This window comes from Perognathus longimembris, unplaced genomic scaffold (genome assembly GCF_023159225.1).
Source record: "Perognathus longimembris pacificus isolate PPM17 unplaced genomic scaffold, ASM2315922v1 HiC_scaffold_5439, whole genome shotgun sequence".
In the NCBI taxonomy this organism is placed as follows: domain Eukaryota; kingdom Metazoa; phylum Chordata; class Mammalia; order Rodentia; family Heteromyidae; genus Perognathus; species Perognathus longimembris.
The window spans coordinates 56503-70684 of NW_025960866.1; the positions used below are offsets into that span (position 1 = coordinate 56503).

At 45.2% G+C, this 14182-nt stretch overlaps 1 protein-coding gene across 1 annotated transcript; it reads right to left on the reverse strand.

The window, feature by feature from the left end:
- Positions 1-2321: 2321 nt before the first annotated feature.
- On the reverse strand, positions 2322-9507 carry LOC125345249 (3 beta-hydroxysteroid dehydrogenase/Delta 5-->4-isomerase type 1-like). The gene is made up of 5 exons (XM_048337459.1): positions 9393-9507; positions 8807-9000; positions 5611-5775; positions 2438-3321; positions 2322-2381 (listed from the first exon to the last, which is right to left on the reverse strand). Exons 2-4 carry the CDS (start codon positions 8949-8951, stop codon positions 2510-2512), a joined length of 1122 nt encoding a protein of 373 aa, XP_048193416.1. The 5' UTR covers positions 8952-9000; positions 9393-9507; the 3' UTR covers positions 2322-2381; positions 2438-2509.
- Between the last annotated feature and the right edge of the window lie 4675 nt (positions 9508-14182).

Here is a 14182-nt window from a genome sequence, read left to right on the forward strand (position 1 = left end):
TTCTGTCTTTTTCTATATATATGGTGCTGGGGAATCGCACCCAGGGCTTCATGTATATGAGACAAGCACTCTTGCCACTAGGCCATGTTCCCAGACCTCATTTTTTTTTTTTAATTTGGACTACAGGAATGGATTGCCTCAGCACCAGCTGGGCACTTTTTATCTTCTTGGAGACAATAGGAAGTATAAAACTTAGGGATCAAATCATATCCTGTGCTGGGACATGCAGAAACAATGAGCACTGTAAGCAATCCCACACTTTTCTTCCCATAGACTCCTGTAGCCGCAGTCATACATCTTGTCTAGACAGCCAGGTGAAAAGTAAGTGAGGGCTACAAAGAGCACCAGAGAGCAACATGGCCTTCTGTGGTCACCAGAGAACCCAGGAAGGACATGGAAGGCCGCCTCTGCCACTTCTCAATCTGTTTCACTGGGTCAGCCTCCATCTTCTCTGACCTTCATGACATCACCTCACTATGAAGACCAAGTCCTCACCGCACGCTCCCCTGCAGCCACCCTTGCCATTCTTAAGGCTGCTATTCTTTTAGAAAGGAAAGTCATTCTGAAAAAGCCATTGAGTCTCCAGCATGAACCGTCTCTGCTCCCTGTTTTCCATGGAACCCTCATGTCTGAACTTACAGCTCCCAACTCCAGCCCATGTTTTGAGCCCTGCTCACCAGAAGGACAAGCTGAAGGCTGCCATTTCCACCTGACCTTGTGCAACTACATGCTCTTCCCCACTCTCTGCCTGTACCCAGTGCCCTGCTTGTCAAGGCCACAGGAAACGCTCAGCTTAGGACACCAGAGATGGGACTGGGAAATGTTTCATAAAGCAAGTTTGTCTCTGCTTGAGGAGGTCTCTGCTTAAGGAATATGTAAGCGTGTGAGCAATGTTCATGCTGGCGTTCCCCTTGTATGCGGAGGATTTCCCAGCATTGTGATGAGATGGACAGGCTTCCTGCAGACGTGGGGTTCATTAGAGGTGTCCCATGCTGTCACTTGAGCCACAGAAGACAGTCCACCAAGGTGTGTGCTCTAACTTCTGGATTGGGAGTGGATCTGTGTGCTGATTCTCATCCTTGAAAATAAGTTAGAGTGTCCAGGTGGCCTTCCTTCCCATGTCCCAGAGCTGAGACCCGACCCCCCTCACAGTAGAGCACCTGGGGAGTCCCTTCCTTGAACTTTGAGTATCACCAGAGATAGGCATGGTGATCATTCACCGGGGAGATAGGTAGGAAAGAGAGGCAGAAGCAGGCACATGCTAACCCTTGCAAGGATAAAGGGGAACCTGGATCTGATTCCTCTGCCTAGCATCAAACCAGTCTTCATTTCTGTGAACTATGTCACATACCATAAATATGTCTTTGACCACTTTCTGGAGGAGAGAGACATTGCTAGGAAGATCTCCCACATTCTAGGAGTTCACACGCTGTGCTTGGGTAAGATTATAACCCATTGAAGACAGAGTGTTATATTCCTGTCTTGAAGTGGTCTACCTGAAGTCAACATGAGTGTCAAAATACCCATCAAGACCCATGCAGTTTGTGTGGCTTTCTGGGTGGTGGTGTGCTCCTTTTGGAAGTTTTTCTTTTTCTATTGATTGGTTAAGTGGAATTACTTTTGAAATAGTAATTATAAACATTTCATATATATGCACACAGGTATATGCAATGGAATTTCATGTATCCCTCTAGAGGAATGAAATTTTGTCATCTTCAGGAAAATGTAGGCATCTAGAAAACATCACACTGAGCAAATGAGCCAGGCCATGAAAGCTCATATGCAGATTTTAGATCCAAAACATAACCTATCAGGTTTGGGGATATGGCCTAGTGGCAAGAGTGCTTGTCTCCTATACATGAAGCCCTGGGTTCAATTTCCCAGCACCACATATACAGAAAATGGCCAGAAGTGGCGCTGTGGCTCAAGTGGCAGAGTGCTAGCCTTGAGCAAAAAGAAGCCAGGGACAGTGCTCAGGCCCTGAGTCCAAGGCCCAGCACTGGCCAAAAAAACAAAAACAACAACAACAAAAAAACCACCAAAAAGAAAAAACAAAACAAGACAAACAACCTATGAAATAAACACAGGGACTTGTGCATAAACACACACACACATACACACACACACACACACACAAAGTATCAAGATGACTAAAACACAGTATATTCAGCAGTGAAATTTCATGGAGTCAACACTTTGAAAAAGTAACAGTTTAACAAAATAAACACCAGGATGCTGAAAAAGTATGAAAGGGGGTTAGTGGGAGGAAGATGGGTGAATCCTGAAGGACAGAGAGGAGGTGGAGGGAATGTGGGATGGCTGGAAAGGGTGACTGATTGAGAAGCCTTGGAAATATAAATGGACATGTTAAACCGTAATCCCTGGGGCTGGGAATATGGCCTAGTGGCAAGAGTGCTCTCCTTGTAAACTGTAATGCCCTGTACAACTATTTGAAATTTTAAACATAAAATATAATAAAGTGGGGGCTGGGAAGATGGCTACCCCCACATCACTGAGCTTTTGACTTCAGTGTCCCCTTGTGCTGCTTCACAAGTGAACCAACCCATTCTGTGGTTTTCTGCTTGGCTTCCTCCCAGCAGAAGCGGGGCTCATACCCAAGATGCCTCTGTGCTTTCTTGTAGGAGTAGGTGTACGCGCTGTTTGAGAGTACCAGTAAATGTCGGGTGAAGGGGGGTCGGTATGTGTAGATGGGGCTCAGCAGGAAGCTCACTGCTTCCAGCAGGAAGGCAAGCCAGTACATCAGGAAGAGAGGAGGGCTGGGCCTGGAGTCGCGGCGGAGGCCCCATTCTTTGCACAGGGTATCATTTAAGTCATCATAGCTTTGGGGAGGTGTGTCATCTGATATGAAGTAGAACTGCCCCTGGATGCTTGGTGCCTTCTTGGGATCCCTCAGGCCTCTGCAGGCCAGAATGTGGGCCCAGGCCACATTGCCCACATAGACTGGGTTGACCAGAGAAAATGGGCCTGTTTTTTCCAGTACACCATTGGTTGTGAGGGCTCTCTTCACAATGGGGGAAATTAGTTTGCTTCCTTCCCCATAGATGTACATAGGCCTTAAGGCACAAGTATGCAAGGTGCCGCCATCTTTAAGAGTGCACCCATTGGCTGCCAACACAGCCTTCTCAGCCAACTTTTTGCTGTATGGGTATGGTTCAGTCCACCTGCATTCGAGAGGCTCTTCCTCCTGGCCATTCTGAATGATCTCCTTGTAGGAGTTGGGTCCTGCCACTTCCACTGAGCTGGTATGGATGAAGATTGGTACACTTGCTTGGACACAAGCTTCCAATAGGAGCTGGGTACCTGTCAAAGGCGAAGATGGTGTCAACATGCGGAGACAAAGCAAAGCGTTTTCCATGCCTTCAAATTCATGGTCATCTATATTCTTCACCCAATTGAAGGAAACCTACATTTGGGTGGGTTTTATCTGTCCCAGAGGCAAATATGGGCAATGGTAGCAACAGCCACAAGAATAATGCCCAAATCAAGAGATTCTGACTCTGCATTGTGGGACCATATTCCTATGTGTCTGCCTATGTATGAGCATGTGTTTATGAGATATATATATGTATATATATGTATATATATATATATATATATATACACACACACACACATATATTCTTTTCCAGTCTAAGGGCTTGAAGTCAGGGCCTGGGCACTGTCCCTGAGCTTCTTTTGCTCAAGGGTAGCACTATACTACTTGAGCCACAGCACCATTTCCAGCTTTTGCTGTGTATATTGGTACTGAGGAATCGAACCCAGGGCTTCATGCATGCTAGGTAAGCACTCTATAAGTAAGTCACATTCCCAGCCTTACATATTCTTTTTGATTTTGTCCTTTTCAATATAATGGTTTAAGTTACTATTATATACATATAACAATAGCATATATAGTATGCATATTATATATATATCATTTCATAACAGGTCCTTTTAAATACATAATCTCAGGAGCTCATGTTCTTTTAGATTGGTGGGAAATCACCCAAGCAATTAATGTAAATGAACATTACTTGTTGGTTTTGCTTTTTTCCTTTTTTATAAGTCAATGAGTCATTGTCAGATCATCATTCTATGCATAAATGGGCAAGTTGTTATCTAGTTGGTAGATGTTAGAGACCCAGCTTCCATTGGATGGGTTTTGTGTTCCTTGCAAAGTCAGTCTAGGTCTTTCTCTGCCTTCATTTACCTAGCTATGAACTGTAGGAATGATAAGATTTCCTTTTTGCTTTCATTCTCAGGCTCTGCACTGGTCTTTTCTATGGACTATGGTGGAGAACTAAAGAGCAAAATGGGTCCTCAGCTGGGAACACTCACATTGTCAGAGCTTGTTGGACTTCTATGTCAGTAGAAGTTTTGGTCATGGTGGAAATGCACAGCATGACAACTTCTCTAACAGAAGGAAGAACTGTCCCAGGCAAAGGCAATATACCCATTTAAGAGTCTTACTATAATTTTACTCTCAGGACTTCTGGCCTCATTTTAAGGTAAATGTGGTGGACAAGTAATTTCAGACTGAAGTTCAGCAAGATAAAAATTACCATCATTGTGACATATTTTCTAAGCCTGTGACAGGGTTTAGTGATGTCACTCCTGTAGCACCATCCCTCTCATTTCCCACCTCTCTTGTTGGAAAACATGGCAAATATCCCTTGAAAGGCTAGGAGCAGAACTAAGGCCTTGCCATACCTTCCCACACTGTAGACAGCGATGGGGGTGGTGAATCAGACACTAGAATGAGCCACTTCTGAGATACTGCTGGAAATCCAAAGGCAACTGGTGGTTTAAAATAGCAACCACTGAGTCCTGAGATTGAAAGTCAAGATATGAAAGGGAAAGGACTAGGGTGCACTCAGTCTGGGAAGAATGGCCCTAGGGGGTCAGAGGGATTTAAAAAAATTACAAGGCAGGCTTCCTCGAGGGAGTATGTTTAGACTTGTACTAGATTAAGAACTTGTACTTTAGAAAGAGGCACAGATCATTTAGGGATGAGAAGCTGTGGGGTGGCTCTGGGTATCGCTAGGACCAGCTGGTCAAGACTCCTCCAGTGGTGAGCTGAGAGGCCGTCATGGACGGCATGGGAGGGGTTCTGGGAAGGCAAGTCCTAAATGTGTTTCCTAGCAGAGCACCGTGGAGTGGCTTTGCTAGAGGAATCCTGACTTCAGGTGGGCAGGATTGAGGCGTTAAGAGCATGCGGAGGAGGCTGCTACAAGGTCTGGTCTGCCCAGGGAGGCAGGGTGAATGGATATGGAGGGTGTGGGGTCTGAGTCTAGTTGAGGGTGGAATGTAGGATCAGGAGGAAGAGCAATCATAGCAGCTGGAGAGATCCAGGTGTATTTAAATCTCTGCTCACCCATGGACAAGCTGTGGGGCCTGCCATCTGCTTGCCCCTTCTCAGCTGTGGTTTCTCATCTACAACACAGACCACAGCCCGAGTTCTCTCAGCTGGCCCTGGTGAGCCAGGGATGCAGCAGACCCAGGACAGGCAGGAGCTGTAAAATGGCTTGTTTTCTTCCTTTCATCACCTTCCTTTTCATCTATGTTGCCCTCCATCTCGCCTCTCCCCCCTCCGACCCCCCGGCACTGTACCTTTGAAGTTGATGTCCATGATGGTCTCTCTGGGATTGACGCCAGTGACATCAATCAGAGCAGCAGTATGGATGACAACAGAGACTCCCTGGCAGGCCCTCCTCAGACACTGGGCATCCAGAATATCTCCTTCCAGCACTGTCACCTTGGCCTTGGTCTGTAGCTCTGTGGGAACAGCAGAACAGGCATTGGGCAGCTTTCTGGATGGCTCACAAAAGATCCTCATGCAGGTGCCCATTGTCTTGGTGTTCAGGTACAATCTTAATGTGATAATGTTGGAAGGAATAGCGCTTTCAGTTAATGGAAGAGCTAAAAAGACACAGGAATAGAAATCTGCAGTACTTAGTGGGATCAACAAAACCCTTTCCATGACATCCTGTTTAATGAAATGCATCTGAACAGTGAGTTGTGCTGTGTGCTTTCTGTGTGCTGTGTGAAATTAGTATATAAAATTCATTTCATTAAAGAGAACTTGGTAATATTTAGCAAGATCAGATGGAGAGGTTGTGAGAGCTGGATACAAGAGGGAAAACACAGTATTTTCCCTAGTCCTGTAGGGAAATAGTATTTGCATGTAGATTTGGCATGGACAGTGAAGCAGTTTCAGAGCTATAGTTTAGAAAGCTAATAATGGCATCAGTTTAAGCTTGACACAGAGAGCTAGGTGATCAGGAGGTCCACTCGCACTCCGTGACTGAGTTCTGAGGAGCAGGAGCTAGCTTCTAGGGCTATGATTGGAGGAAGGACATGTAACAATGGAGCACTTCAGACCTGGCCCAGACAGGACTCAGTGGATACTATGTCTGGGTAGAACACAATCAGCAAGTTCCCTTCAGCCCTTATGGTCCATGCTTGAGTGAGTAGAGGTAGAGTGTAAACATTGATGAGGAACTTAGATCGTTCCAGTGCTAGACTTAAGTCAACCTCTAAGATACTAGATATCCTGAGAGCTGACATCACCGTAGCAACCCAGTTAGTCTCAAAGGCACTGACTGCTTCTTTAGCCAGCTGGCCATCCCCACACGAGACACCACTGCTCATCATGGTGTCACCTTAATGGCCACCAAATAGAGCACAGTGCTTCATGCAGTCTGTGTGGATGCCTGGCTCCATAATTTACACACAAATAAGCAATTTCCTCTCCAATTGATTTCTGATTTCCTTCTGAAATCTGACGGCTGTAGTACAGGTGAGGCACACAGGCCAGAGCAGCTCAGGGACAGAGCTAAGCACACACTGCCAGTCCAGAATATATAGAACTCCCCTATGACCCAGCAGCCCCACTTTTGTGTATCTATCCAAAAGACCAGAATATGCCTGCCTCCCTGCCTTGCTCAGTTACTCCTCCAGCCCACGGGTAAGTCTAGTTGCTTATGGTTAACTTTCGAGATAGGAAAAGGAAGGATCAATTGAACTGAATTTGGCAGTGAATTAGGGCTACTCTGCCTGCTAATGCTCTGCCGAGTGCCAGCTATGCCAGGCCCTTTCTTTGTCAGGCCTTCCCAGCAGGGCCTTCTAGTGGAGGAGGGGAACTGAAGAGGCTACTGGGGTGAGATGTGCATTGGACCGTGGACATCTCTGATTCTGTTGCATCTGCTGCTTCTCCCTCCCTTCCTTTCCCTTCTCTCTTACTGGTGTCAGAGGAGATGGGGTAACAAGAGAAGAGAAGCCCAGAGCCAGGGGATTTCACCGCAAACAGGGCACACAGATCCTGGCACAGGGAGGACATGGGAGTCTGCATTCTTTCCCTTCTGCTGCCCCTTCCATGTGTCATAGCCCTGCATATCCTGCTGAAACACTAGGATTATAAGTGATATTGATCCTGTGACGTCTTCCATTCATAAATACAATGGAGGGTGGCCGAGGAGTAAGTTGGAAATTTGGGGTATTCTGAAAGAAGCACAGACGAGATGGGTGCTGTCCTGGAGAGCTGTGGAAGGTCCTGTGTGTGCAGAGAGCGCCGAGTGTCTATCCAGGGTTGACACTGAATCCTCTTAGGCTAGAGTAGTGTGTGTGGAACCACTGGAGCACACAGTGGGGCAGCAAAAAGAGACTAAGCATTCTCTGGACCCAGAGTCAGAGGACCAATTACAGGGGCCATGTCAGGGCTAGGGCTCTCACCTTAGTCCTTAGCTCTTAGTCTTTCTCGCTGTCTAAGAGGAACCATGATAATTAGATCCAGAAGGTGACACTAGGTGGCACAGAAGTGAAAATGAAAACATATTCTCTGGATGATTAGAGATCTTTATCACATAGCCTCCTTTCCCCGCCTTTTCCTTCTTCTTTACCACTAAGCACCACTAGATGGCGAGGGAGGGCAGCCAACAGCTCTGCCTGGACACCAGCCTTCTTCCTGCTAGTCCCTGAGGAGAATGGAGCTGAGGAAAAGGGACTGGGGGAAAGCAGCCTAAGGAATCTGGAGAGTGTGTGGCCACACTGGCCCTGGCTCTGCCTGTTGTGCAGTGCACCCTGCTTAGGCAGCGCTCACATTTATCGTCTCTAGCTCTTCTTAAATTTCCCACAAACATTTTCACACAAAATGTAACCTACTAGGGCTGGGAATATGGCCTAGTGGCAAGAGTGCTTGCCTTGTATACATGAAGTCCTGGGTTCAATTCTTTAGCACCACATATATAGAAAAGGGCCAGAAGTGGAGCTGTGGCTCAAGAGGTAGAGTGCTAGCCTTGAGCAAAAAGAAGCATGGAACAGTGCTCAGGTCCTGAGTTCAAGGCCCAGGACTGGCAAAAAAAAAAAAAAAGTAACCTCCTAAAATCCCTCATATTGTATTTAACCCAATTTAAAATGCAGTGACCACCAAACTAAAACCAGCAAGCAGCAAAAAGTAACCAGTCTCTGGCAATCGGTAGGGGAGGGACCTGCAGCCCTCAGTTCTTGAAAGACCTGGAGACTAGGGGCAGAGCTGGTGAATGATTTCCACGAGAGAAGAAGAAGAGAGGCTCAGAAGCCCATTGACTGGCTGTGTCTGCTTTCTGCATTCCTCCAGCAGGCCCGCAATCTACTCTTGCCACAGATGTGCACTGCACACTTGCTGTTCCCTTCCTGCATCCTCTGGATGACTGTGTCCATGAGGAGACCCCGAGGGGCACAAGCATCCTCCCCTTTCCATACCAGACCCCATCACCACACACCCTGGATTCACAATGGAGCCATGCCCTGAAGCCTTTTGCTCACTTACTTGAAAATGCTTCTCTGATGTCTGGAGTAATGTTTTTGTCCAGGGCCCTGATCTCTTGCAGCTCCTTTTCCTCCACCAAAAAGCTAATGATCTTTTGGCCCAGAAATCCTCCAGCCCCTGTCACCAGGCAGCTCCAAGCAGCCATAGCAGTTCAGGACTCAGAACACCAGGAGGAGGTGGGAAGGCAGGCAGCCCTGGAGAAGGCTGAAAACAGGGTACAAGTCAAAGGAATACAGTGTATCATGTTCACTGCACTCCATTTTTTGCAAAAAACAGAAACAAACAAACCAACAGAAACAAGGAGGTGCTGGGAATGTGGCTTAGGGCGAGAGTGTTTGCCTAGTGTGCATGAAGCCCTGGGTTCGATTCCTCAGCACCACATACACAGAAAAGGCCAGAAGTGGTGCTGTGGCTCAAGTGCTCAGGGACAGTGCTCAGGCCCTGAGTTCAAGCCCCAGGGCTAGCAAAAAAAGCAGAACAAAACAACCCCCCCCCAAAAAAAAACAAAAAACAAACCCAAAACCCTAAACCAAAAGACCTGCTTAGCAAGTCCCAGGAGAGGTGGAACAGCTTAGAAAGTTCTCACCAGTGAGATGGGTAGACACAGTGAGGCAGTAGATATCTGGTGGCTGGTCTCCTCAGCTCACAAGGCAGGGCTGGAGCATTATATACGGTAGCATCTGACTCAGCCTTATCACCTTGAATTCTTGCTGGGTGATCATTGCTTACTCTGTCTCGAGAATCCCTCCTCCCTGAGGACTATGTCCCATCAAGCTATGTCTCAATAACCTCTTTTCTAAAGTACTTCTCTCCTTTCTGGCACAAGAAGACAAGCCAGCCTCCAGGCTGTGGTGAGTGTGATGTGGATTTTGCATCAAGAAGCCTGTCGGTTCTTACATACTGCCTGTACTTAAATGAAAAGGGTTAAATCCCAGAGATAACTTTGCTTTGGTTTTTGTTTCACAGTATATATACATCTGGCAGGAATTTTGCTCTAGCCCATTGTCACCTGACAATTGAATGTCATTTGCTATGCAGCTACTGTCTTGATTAAAAATTAAACTCAATTTACAATCATGACAGCTCCGTTGAGAAAGTTATATGTGGGATGAGTTTCTTTCCCTCTCTTTGTATCCAAAACCTCAATTTTTGTTCCTCCCAAAGAGGTCTGTGTTCCTAGTTGAAGAGCAGTATCAAAAGGAAGCTAGCCTGTGATAAACAGCTAGCTAATTTCTGATCTAGATCACAGGAGTGCTTGTTATAGTCTGCTCATCATGGATCTGGCACTAACACAGACTTAGGATAATGTGGATACTGTTTTGGTTAAGGCTGCTGCTCTGCTTTTTGGGCCACAGCTCCACTTCTGGCTTTTTTGCTGGTTGATTAGAAGTAAGAGCCTCACATTTTCCTGCCCAGGCTGGCTTCAAACAGCAGATCTCAGCTCAAGATTGCAAATCTGAACCACCAGTGACCTGCTTTTAGCTTTAAAGAGACTCACTGAAGTATAATAAGCATTCTGTAATATTGGCTTATTTTAAATGCCCAGTTATTTTTAATGATGTTTGGACTGTTGTGGAAGTCATAGGGTGTTTTATTATTCCCCAAATGACCTATTAGCCACATCTACCTTATTCTCACTTCTGATCTAGACAACTTTACGTTGGTGTTGTTTTTCTAAATTTTTCCTTTCCCTGACTCTGCATTCATAGATTTATGTAACATGCAGTTCTATGTAACTGTCTTCTTTTACTTGCTGTGATATTATTTTAGGGATTCTTCTGGGTTATAGCACTTGTCAGTATTTCATTCCCTTTATGTGATAAACGCTGCATCCTTGCTACACTAATTAGTAAGAATTTTTTTTTCATTCATCAATTGGTAGATATTTTGTGTTTTCCTTTTAGGGGGTATTCTGGAGAGAGCTGCTATTAATATTTGTATATAGACTCTTGAATGTGGATCATGTTTTTATTCACCTTGAGCAGATAACTAAGACTTAAATAATTATGCACTCAGTTCATTTTGAACATTTAAAGAAATCTCCAAACGTTCTTCCAAAGTGGTTATGTTTCCTGTCAACAATGCCTGAAGATTTCTGGTTTTCTTCTTATCCTCTAATTGTATAGACTGTCTTTTTATTGGAGCTGTTCTAGGGAGTCAGAAATGGTGTTGCACTATGGCCCCAAGTAGCTTCTCTCTGATGTTCATTATCTCTTCATTTGTTAGCTTGCCATTCCCATACCTTTTTGGTAGAGTATTCAAATGATTTGAAGAAAATTGAAATGCCTTTTGCTCAATTTAAAATTATGTTTATTATGCATTTTATATTCTACATCATCTTTTACTAGGTTTATGATATGAAAGTAATTTTTCTCAGGCTATGGTTTATTCATCATGTCTGGAGGGAAGGGGGATTGTACCTAGGGCTTTGCTTATCTTTAAATTTGTTAAATTATATCTTCTTACACAGAAACACTTCAGTTTTGACAGTCTTCTCTTTCTTGTACTTGTCACTCTGGTTTTCTTAGTTCAAAGTCATAGACTTTTCATCTATATTGTCTTATAAGGGATACTTAGTTCTAGCATTTTGTAACTTGTGGTTTTAGCTCTTCTTTTTAGGACTAGAATCCATTTGAAGAGAATTTTACATGCTCATGGTCTACATTCACATGATCAGTTCAACAAGGGACAAGGAGAGTGTTTACGCAACGGATGCTGGAACAGCCTGATTAAGCCCACGTTCAGGGAAGGTCAAGGCAGGCTACTTAAGAGGAGGCTCATCGGTCACCACCAGTTGACATAAGAGTTAGTGAACATTTCCTAATTATGACCTAGGATTACTCATGTGGGTTAATTCAACACTGTGTCAGGAAAACTTACCAAGGCCACTGTCAGCAAAAGAATGAAAGGTATGATTTTCCTCATCTTTCTTCCCTATGTGATACAAAAGTGCTCGGGCAATTTGTGGGTTCACAGTGTGCATTAGCATTCCAGTGTGTGGGGCATATTAGCCTCCTTGATTACATTTTTGTATCAAGGAAGCTACAAAGGGAAATCAATGGAGGAATGTGGGCTGTTGGAGCCAGATAATCTGGATTGATGTTCACAAGTGTTACCTGGGAAAATCTGCTTCCAGCCTGGAGTCTTTGGAAGTCATGGGATATATTTTCCTCTTCTTCAGGGAGATAGCCACGTACTCACTGGGACATATTGAGGGGCATAGTCCCATGCAGGGTAGTGAGAAATGACTGTTCTGAAGTCTAACAGGGGTTGCCCATCTTCTAAAGGATACCCATCTTCTAAAGGAGCTCTAATGATCTCTCCCTGGTACCCATACCCTTCTATGATCCCTTCCTCTTGAGTGTGGACTAAAGCTAGTACCTTATTCTTACCCAACATAACATGCCAGATATGCAATGCCACTGCTATTCCACCAAATAAGATTAGAAACAATGATGACTTCTGCCATGCGAAGAGATGTCCTTTCTACCATTGGCTTTGATGAGGCAACTTTCCATGTTGGAGAGGAACTGAAGGTAGTCTTTAGTCAGCAGTCAATGAGTATGGGAACCTGTATATGTGGAGCCACAAGGTCTGCCAAAGAGAATTGGAAGGCAATTCTCTGACTCTTAGAAGGCTGAGAGTGGCCCTGGAAAGATCTATTTCTCTTAGCATTACAGAGGCCACAGATTGCACCATAGGTGTAATCTATTCAGCTTCAGAGCTTCCACAGACTTGGAGCCAAGCCAGGGCCTATTCAATTTGTTTGCTTGCTGCTCACTTTCACCTCCTGTTGACAGGAAGTCACTAATCCTAGGATTGTTCCCCCCATTCTGGTGCCCTTGTATCTTAGAGCTGGCTACCTTGTTTTCTGCACATACTCCCCTGCTTGATAATGAATAAAAGCCCTGTTGGATCTGTTGCTAGCCTTAGACAGCAGGTCCCTTGGCACCCCAAAACCAGTTCCACAGTGGTTTGGTCTCCATCATTGCTTTGCTCCCAGCCATGGTTTGCAACAAATGAGTATCTAGGGCCCCTAGCCAATAGCCTTCAAGGAATGGAATCTCTCAGCTTGAGGGTACATATTTTCTTATGAATCCTTAGATGGAATCTCAACCTTTGCTATGATCTGCGTTTGCAGCCTCATGGTAAATGTAAAGCAAAGGAGTCAGCTAAGTCAAGCCTGAAATTCTAATGCTCAGTGAATGTGAAATAAGTACTTTCTGTTGGTTGAAACTGTTGGGTTGGAGCAGTTAGATGTGCAGTAATGGAAAAGTAATCCAGATGGAATCTGAATCATTGGTAGAATGTTGACTGAGCACAAGAAGCACCTAGCATCCCAAAGGGTCTCTGTGAAGTCACAGCCATCTGTCATCTTTCTGAGGCATTTGGAAGGAAACTCTCCTTGAGAATCAGTCAAAGTTCATTCAAGTCTTCATTTTCTTACTAGCTTTGGTGTGGTCATTGAAAGATTGACTCCTGCCTTATTCCTCCAGGTCAAGAAAGAACAGGCTTGACCACATGCCTGTCCACAGGCAGGTTATTCCAATCGGGGCCTGGCCAAGGACACCACCCTTGGTCCCCAGGGGACAATAGCCCCTTACCCCAGGTGGAGCATTCCACTGTGGGCCTAGTCAAGGACATCTTCCTGGGCCCCCAAGAGACCATAACCCATTTTCTATTTTCTGCTTCCTTGTTAAGTCCAATATAAGCCCACCCCCAAATCCAGTCCCTGGCACAACCTTCAATCCCGCGGGAAGGGCTGTGCCCCTTGCTGTTCCTCAATAAACAGTCCTCATCTGTTGAGGATCGAGTCCAGCCTATTCCTTTCCCATTCTCCTAACAGTCATAGGTATGTCACTAAACCCCTTTAGACACTTAAGGATTTTGTGACCCTCCATAGTAAAATATACATGTAAGTATTGTCTGAAATACGAAGCAATTAGTAAGAAGCTCTGTGCGTTCCAGAGAATGAAGTGGAAACATGAACTCAAAGTGTCATATGTCTTCTCAGGGCCTTATTTTGGGCATCACGTTGAGAGTTATACACATCAGCTTCTGAATTGCTTTATTGTTTGTAATTTTCAGACTCCAGAGTTTTACTCAGTAAACATTGAGCTTAATCATTTTATTCAGGAAATAAGATTTATCTTTGTCTCCCTGTAAGGTGCATGGGTGGTGTTGGGGGGGAGCTCCATTGCAGATGCCCCTGCTAGTTTAAAGCTCCATCCATTTACCTAAGTAACTGACACACTTGGAGGCAGTTACCTTCCCCTTCTCTGAGGTCACACCTTAATCCCCTTAGACACACCTCCAGCCCCCTGCCCTATGTAAGGCATCACTGTGAGTGACTCTGGCCTGCCACAAGTGCCTGGG

Excerpts from the sequence above, each read along its gene's own strand:
- LOC125345249 (XM_048337459.1), bottom strand. The coding sequence starts at position 8,951 with ATGGCTGCTTGGAGCTGCCTGGTGACAGGGGCTGGAGGATTTCTGGGC. Across the intron at positions 5,776-8,806 it reads CATCAGAGAAGCATTTTCAA|AGCTACAGACCAAGGCCAAG; the intron begins GTAAGTGAGCAA and ends CTGTTCCCACAG. Across the intron at positions 3,322-5,610 it reads CATGGACATCAACTTCAAAG|GTACCCAGCTCCTATTGGAA; the intron begins GTACAGTGCCGG and ends CGCCTTTGACAG.